At 44.1% G+C, this 8,223-nt stretch overlaps 1 protein-coding gene across 1 annotated transcript; it reads right to left on the reverse strand.

Annotated features, from left to right (window-relative positions):
* Positions 1-1,540: 1,540 nt before the first annotated feature.
* Positions 1,541-7,218, reverse strand: LOC125551702 (beta-1,3-galactosyltransferase GALT1-like). The gene is made up of 8 exons (XM_048714995.1): positions 6,709-7,218; positions 4,734-5,766; positions 3,989-4,224; positions 3,506-3,787; positions 2,969-3,097; positions 2,661-2,840; positions 2,331-2,438; positions 1,541-2,157 (listed from the first exon to the last, which is right to left on the reverse strand). The coding sequence occupies exons 2-8, from the start codon at positions 5,500-5,502 to the stop codon at positions 1,948-1,950; spliced, it is 1,914 nt and encodes a 637-aa protein (XP_048570952.1). The 5' UTR covers positions 5,503-5,766; positions 6,709-7,218; the 3' UTR covers positions 1,541-1,947.
* Between the last annotated feature and the right edge of the window lie 1,005 nt (positions 7,219-8,223).

Consider the following 8,223-nt stretch of genomic DNA (forward strand, 5'->3'; position numbering starts at 1 on the left):
AAGCACATATGACTATTTACGGAATACATGCCTACATTATATCGATGAACTGGAGCTAGTGTCGAATAGCCCTAGGTTATAACTGTCACATGATGAATATCATCCAACAAGTCACCGATCCAATGCCTACGAATTTATCTTATATGTTTCTGCTAAGTTACTACTGCTATCATCATTGTTACACTTGATACAAAATTACTGCTATCACTGTTACGGTTACTATTGCTGTTGTCACTACTATCAAAACTATCATATTACTATGCTACTGATTACTTGCTGCAAATAATTAATTTCCAGATGTGGTTGAATGGACAACTCAACCGCTAATACCTTCAAATATTCTTTGGCTCCCCTTGTGTCAAATATATAAATTTGGGTTCAATACTCTACCCTCGAAAACTGTTGCAATCCCCTATACTTGTGGGTTATCAGTATGGTGGATCATATGAAATAACTTTGGGTTTAAGGAAGTGGATGCACAAGCGGTATTCCTGCTTAGTACAAGTGATGGCTAGCAAATAGATTGAGGAGCGACCAACTAGAGAGCGACAATTGACATAAATATGCATTGAGATTAATCAACATTGAATACAAGCATGGGTATGATATAAAACACCATGAACATAAATATCATAGAGGCTTTGTTAGTTTTGATTCAACGACATGCGTGAACATGTGCCAAGTTAAGCCACTTGAATCATTCAGAGAAGGATACCATCCTATCATACTACATTATAACTATTTTAAATGCATGTTAACACACATGATAAACCATTATCCACTCCTAGATATTAACCATTATCCGGAGAAGAAGGGGCAGTCGACATGCTTACCACAGCGGAGAAGGAGCACGCCTACGCCCACGCTTGCCGCGGGTCAGTGGAGGCATTCCTCCTCGTCGTCAACAACTAAGCCACTGCCTCCCTATCTATTAGATCTAAATTTATCTATGTATGAACCCTGGTGTGTTGTGATGAACTTTGTAGCGCCAGGAGCTATGTATGATGTATATTTTTAAATTTGCAGTTTGCGATAGCAGATCTGTTATGTCAGGGCGCATCAATTCCTGCAAAATCGTTTTAGAAGGAACCGTAAAATGATTTTGCGGGACGAGAATATAGTGCCTAGAGTTGCGAGAGGGCACCCCTGCACCCATGGGCATATGTACCCATTTTTTTTTAAATGCATTTTAAGCATGTTTTAAAGCGTCGAAAAATTAAAAAAAAATCACGCATACATGTTCACAAATATATGCACACGGCACAAAGTTTTATGAAAAATGTCTTTTTGTTTTGTCTCCACAAAAAAGACGAATTTCAGTGCTTCTAAATAGTGTTACACAACACAATTTATTGTCTTTTTTGCACAGGTCACAAAAAAAGTTATTTTTCCATGAAACTTTATGCATGCACATAGAACATGGAGACATACCCGTGCAACTTTTTCCAGATTTTTTTAGCATTTAGAAATGTGTTTTTCAAAGTGGATTCATATGTATCCGGGTTCATCCATGCACTTCCCCTAGAGTTGCTCCAATACGAAACACAAGTGGACTATCAATTATACAAGTGGTTCTCGAATAGCTTTACACGGATGCAAAATTCATCCACTGATTTTTCTTGGCTAAAGCTGGCCCTCCCAACTATCCTAAAAATGTAGCCCTACGTTCTCGTATGATATGTTACAAGCAGCCACACCTCCCTACCTATGGCCAAAACCGAAGGGACCTACTACATCTCCTACAAAAATATATGGTTGTAAGCCAGGGAACTACTCCAGAACACGGACACAAAAGAATGGCCGATGTCAGAAAAAAATTGTGGCCTGTCAATTGTGATCAGAAACCATCCGCGAGAAGCTCTCTGGCTCCTCTTTCATGGATGTTCTCAAACTTGCCGTTAGATGCCAGCAAGCAGTAGCCATCAGAACATAGAAGATCGTTCACCCTTACTCGTTGCAACAGTTTCCTCGCTTTGTTTTCTGGAATTTGTCCCAGAGGCACATCATCTGCCTTGGCTCCTGGTAGTGGGCAACCACATACCCATCCTCACAGCCTTCCACCAAGATCCTTCCGTCGTTCTGGTACGTGACATCAATGCCTTCCTTCCTCATCTCATTGATCCATATTCCCATCGCCACATCCTCCAGCTTGAACATCTGCAAGTCAAAATCGCCGGTTAATATTCCGCACCACAGCAGGGACAAACGGCTGGAGAGCATGGTGTTTTCTCTAAGCTGCCTTCAAGTTTCAGACTGAAGCAACTGAAGAGAATTAATTATCTCTGCTGGAAAAGAGGGTGCCCTTTTACAAATTTTAGAAGGGTGCATACCTTTAGCTCCCCTCTTTTGTGTTTCCTGTAAACTTCTTTTGCTATGTCCTCAGATACAATGTACCCTGGTCCATGTGCCCATGGGGGATAACTTTCTTCAGGCCATTCCTACATAAAGGCAGGTAACAGCGGAAACATTTGCTAAGCATCTGCTACATGATAAATGATAATGCACAATATACATGGCCGTCCAAAACACAGTAGTGGTGAAGTTTCCATCATTGGTTTGAACAAAAACTAAATTTCCATCGCGCAGATAAAGACTTTCCCTGTGCTAAAAACACGCTTGCATAATTGTGCAATAGAAAAAAATATAATTTAAAATGTTACCTCTGAAGTTATGTACCACTTGCTATACGGATCTCGGTGAGGCTGAGAATCAGAATTGACACGACCATACAGCAGTCCATGGCTGATATTTACTTGATGTAGGGACGAAAGTATCTCATCTACACGAACAAAAGCGTCATCATCGGTTTTCATAACATACTTGGCTGAAAGTACATTTGTCTGCACAAGAAAAGTGATGTCAGAAAATGCAGGCTGCAGGCAGAGTTCCCAGGGTTCCACTGTACTCCCAAATAAAAATCTACCCGCAAAGAAATTAAAGAAATTCTCCTCAAAAAGTATATACATACCCCATATATGCAAATGGCAATCGTCTTCCAAAGAATCAAGCTGTAATAATCAACAAATGGCATCAATTGGATGTCTCCATATGTCCGTGCTTCGTTCCAGAGCTCCTCGTTCACCACCTCATTTTTATGCTTTTATTTATCAAAGAAGCCAAAGGGGTACATGAGTATTGACCATGAAGTGAAGAGCGGTAATTCTAGTATACAACAGGACACAAGAAGAGTTTTGACAAAATTTCAAAGATTGTTTCTTGTGATGAGGGCTAAGCAAGTACACAGTGAACGCAAATGCAATCAACAAAGGAGAAAGATCTTCAATAAGGTGGTCACTGCACAGGCATGATACCCCCCACCCCAACCACGCACAAAGTGAGGACTAAGCATGTTTGTTTGTGAGGAAAAACATGAATGGAGCCTTGTGGTATGCAGCTCTACACCTATTATTTGACAAATGTACACATATTGCATTTATGTAGGTATAACTACTATATGGCATACAAATTACTGTAAGATATAATATTATGTGCCTTTCATCCTTACCAGGCCAACAAAGAACCGAACTGCGACTTTTCCTGAACGGACAGCATCGTACTGCATCCACGTTCTTCGAACCGCCATTCTGCGTTTAAAATTATTTGCTGTAGAGAATATCCCAATAAAAAGATCAATGGATTTATTCGTAGGGACAGGTGGAGCCTTCAATATTTCCAAGTCAGTGACATGCTCAAAGTCCTCTGTTGTAGGCAAGCCACTCGCTAGCACAGACAGCAATTTAATATCTCCTTCAATCCTTACTTCCCCAACAAACCCAGGCTCCAAATCCTGGTCAAAATGTGGTAGATTAGTAATAAGAACATACTTTGAAACATGGACAGAAAATAGTTCGATAATGAGAGTATGGAACAATAACTTTCACAGACCATCCGAAGACACAACAACAAAATTGTTACCCTGGCAAAATCAGTTTGTCTAGACACTGTTACAAAATGCAATAGCAAAACAAATATCTTATACACAACTCACCTCTCGAAATGCAAAGGAAGTGACATGTTTCCCATCTACAGTCATATGGATCCCCTCTGCTCCAACACGAAGAATTGCTATAGCAAGATATCCTTGTTTGAAGGGATAATATTTTTTAGGTTCTGCAGTTGTTTTCCTTGTAGGTTGCATGCTTGAAAAATTAGAATGTGACTTTGAGGCCAAGATCTGTTTGTGGGCTTTGCCCACCATGCTGCTACATTTTTCCAAATCGTCCACTGAAAAACAACAGAAAACAAAACTATATGTCAAGCCTGCCATCAAAAGAAAATACATATTGTTTACCAAGACCCAAATCCATTTTGTTCAACAGGTCTTAAGGGTACAAATAAGAAGTGTGCAAAAAAATAGACAGACATAGTGATATCAGATAATACAATACCTCGACACAGTACATATTTATGGTGGTACATACAGGGGCAAGTAACTTTTAACAAGGTGGATAAAATTTGCTGATTACAGAACCAGATTCTAGAAGGAATAACTCACATGCAATGCCAATACCATGCCATGGGTATTCACCATGATCCTACTATTGCTGATATGTCGTCTTTTTTATATTCTTTCAATTTGTTTTTGTTTGGCTATGTGCATCTTAGTTATGCAGAGGCCGGGTGATGCTCATTATGTTTTGTATCCGCTTGATGCTACATTTTGAGTCAATAAAAATGCCCTTTATCAAAAAAAAGAAATAATGTAAGATATGGACCAGAGAAAGAATGGATACCTTTTACACTGTCCTTAGCATCCGAATCAGAAGATGGGCAACGGTCTTCAGAACCCCAATCATCAGCTATAGTCCATGTATTTTGGACAATTACAGGATCTTCTGTAAGTTTATCACCAAGAAGACGGACATTGTAATGAAGCACAATTGGAGGGTCTGGTTCACCAGGGACTGCAGCTCCAGTTAAGTCTATCTTAAAATTACCCAGAAGACCACCAGGAGTGCCAATAATAGTTATCGAAGAGCCCTGAATAAGCCCACACGGAATTCTTAAGACAAATCTATCACCCACCCTTGTAACATTCATTCTTCTAATGGAATATGGGCATTGCTTCTCTTTGTCCTTATGCTGTGTGCTACCATTGAATGAAACAACTGAGTCATCATATTCAAGGGCTGCATTTAGCTTCCTCCATGCAACTCCAGCTTCCTTGATTGCATCCAATCCATCTGGTAGGATGTGGGCATTATTTACAAGGTCCCTCAGATGATTCCAAGAATGCAATGTCTGTATTTCTCTATCAGAGAGATTTCTTGTTATGGAAAGGTTGGAAGCTAGCAATTCAGTTGATATGACTTGAGAGAAGTTCTGTGGATTCTGAAGTGCAGGTGGGTTTGGAACATCTAACCAGTGTAGCTGTGCCGTGCTATTTTGTTGGAAGACATACTGAAGAGATCTTTCAGCAAGCGGGCTATCCAATATCACATATCTTAACATCAAGATTAGGAACAAACATACTATGACAGAACCACCGTGCCATTTCTTCATCACTCAAAACTGATATGACAAGTTGGTATGAGGGTCACATTCACTGTATTTTCAGCCTAAAATATCACGCATCCATAGAATCTCAGTTCACAACTAACCCATCTAACTCAGCCAGTCAAGTCAATTCCTGCTGAACTGCCACCGTTGTTCAGTGCTCATCAACGCCTTGAAGGTCACACAAACGTTCCAGAGGTGTGATGAAAGCTTTATAACCGCATTAGCACACAGAAGTGTATCAGCGAAACTGAGGCGAGTCACTGTGTCCTGCAAAGGTAAAGGAGCGGTATAAAAAATGGACTCTATCCAGTAAAAGAACTAATGTGGTACTTAACCGCATTTGTATCCCCTTGTTGCTCCCTTTTGAGCTAATAAAATCCGGCCTTTATCGGGAAAAAAAAAACCGCACTGAGAAGTGAATTGCATCAACGGCGTCACATAACACAGCTACACAAGGCTTGGAGTATATGATCATCCATGTTGCAAATACTATGGCATAAATAACAACATGATTACAGACATGTATGTTATGTTTTTTTGTGTGAAAAGTATGTATGTACAATTAGGATGTCAGAATCGATCTCACGTGGCAAACAAGCCTCATCTACTTGTAAAATACTCCAGCATCCTAAAATGGCTACAATAGATATTTGCCTTCATGTCACGGTGCCGCCAACCGAGACTAGGACATCCCCTCGCCATAACATGATTACGAACTGGAATTTAAATAGCCGTATCTGAAATTAATACTAGCTCCCAGCCGATCTAACCAAATTATCCCCTTTCAAGGGGGGGGCGCAATTAAGTGCGAACCGGCAGCAGAAAACAGTTTCAAAACGAGGCTGCCAAACCATTTCTCACCGAGGAAATTCAGAGGAGACAACAATTTTATTTAGGAAAACGCGAAAAAGGAACTGCGTCAAACACTAGCTAGTTCCAATTATTACTGATTAAAAAGTAGACGCGACACGTAAATTAAGCAAGGCCCAATAAAGAAGTGCACTAGTGAGATCGCGAAAAGTCGAAAGAAATTGCAGCAAAAAAATAAAAGAAAGAAATTGCAGCAGCCAAAGAAATAATCCGACTGCGTATTTAGGAAAAGCTACCGCACGAAATAGGCAACGCGAATCTCGCGACAGCCCCCACTTACACCCACCGACAGTTCCCTTTCGACGGGGAAAAGAGAGAGAGAGAGAGAGAGATACTCACCGCCGGATACTGTCCAGCAGAGCAAATGCGCAGATCACCGGAACGGCGACGAATCTGGGGGCGCGAGATCAGGCGCAGCACGAGGACACTCCACCGCCGCCGCGCCGCGCCGCGCTGGCACCACCCGAGCGATCCCCGCCCGTCTCACAATGCGACCGGAAATCCACGAGGCGCAGCCGCAATGCGAGGGCCGCTCGGCAGGGGACGGCTCGGGCTGCCCGTCTGGCCTCTGCCGCCGCTGGAGCGAGCGAGCGAGGCGGACGGCGGAGGTAGCTCGGCGCGCCGCAGCAAGCGAGCGAGCGCAAGGTGGCGGGAGAGGGAGCGACGGGGAGGGGGGGAGAGAAGCTCGGTCTCAGCAAGCGGGCTTTGGAGCTTGGAGTTGGGAGAGGGATGGGGGTCTGACGGTCTGTAGGGACGAAGCGGAGCGAAGGAAAGGGAAGGATGCCTGCTGAGCGAGGCTTCGAGTCCACGCGACGAGCTGACCGACCGAGCGAGGGAGCGAATAGGCGCCGTGCAGGGAGGGGAGGGGGGCTCCTCATTGATTATTTCTTTTCCTTTCGGGCGTGGCGGAGAAAGGGTCGCGGTCGTGGGTGGTGATGGTGGGTGGGGCTCGATTCGATGGGCTGCACCGCCAGCGGGGGGAGAGGAGATCTCACTGCTCGAGGAGGAGACTGGAGACCTCGTGCCGCGCGGCTGGCTTGGGTCGGCTCGGTTTTGGACGGTTTGGACGAGCACGAGCAGAGACAAATTCAAAACTAGGCCGCCACATTTTTTACGGTTTGGTACTACTACGGGGCAGGCACGTTGGTTCGCTGGACCGGACTGGAGGGAGGGGCGCGGGAGACCGGCAGAGGCAACCAAATCGGGTCTTTACGATAAGCACAAAGCTGATGCCGGTCCAAACCCGCTACCATACGGGACGCTTTGCTTTCAAACAAACCCGGTCATTTTCTCGGGTGGGCCCCGCTGTACTCCTGCGGACGCACATGTACGGTGCCGGTTGGTTGGTTGCGAGACCGCGATGTCCTCCGTATGACGTCGCGGATTTGCACAATCGACTCCACATTTGGCCATCGTTCAAAATTGACTTGTCGCTGGGCAAACAAGCCACGGTCACAATAGTTTTCCACAGGCACCCGCGCCGTTGGACGGCACAATGGACTATAGGGAAGTTATTAAGATACATCTGGCATTGAGATAGCTTATGATGATCCGGTTCCTTTGATCCATACGCTTTGTCGATCTTTTTCCGGCCGGCTAACTATTTTCATGACAAAGATGTGCGTGCCCGGCGTCGTGTTGACCCGGGTGACAAATGTGCAGCACATAGCAACACCGTGCAGTATGTGAACCCGTTCCATCCTACGAGAAATGATGCGCATACGCGTCCCTTTCTCGCTTACCAAACGGACGAGAAAAAATGAAGCCTCGGTCGCGGTTCCCGTTGGGAGATTGCGTCTTGTAAACCTAGTCTTTCCTGGGGCGGCTCGGCTGGTCCACCGGAGGGAGCTCCCA

The sequence above is a fragment of the Triticum urartu genome, chromosome 4, assembly GCF_003073215.2.
Source record: "Triticum urartu cultivar G1812 chromosome 4, Tu2.1, whole genome shotgun sequence".
Classification (NCBI taxonomy): Eukaryota; Viridiplantae; Streptophyta; class Magnoliopsida; order Poales; family Poaceae; genus Triticum; species Triticum urartu.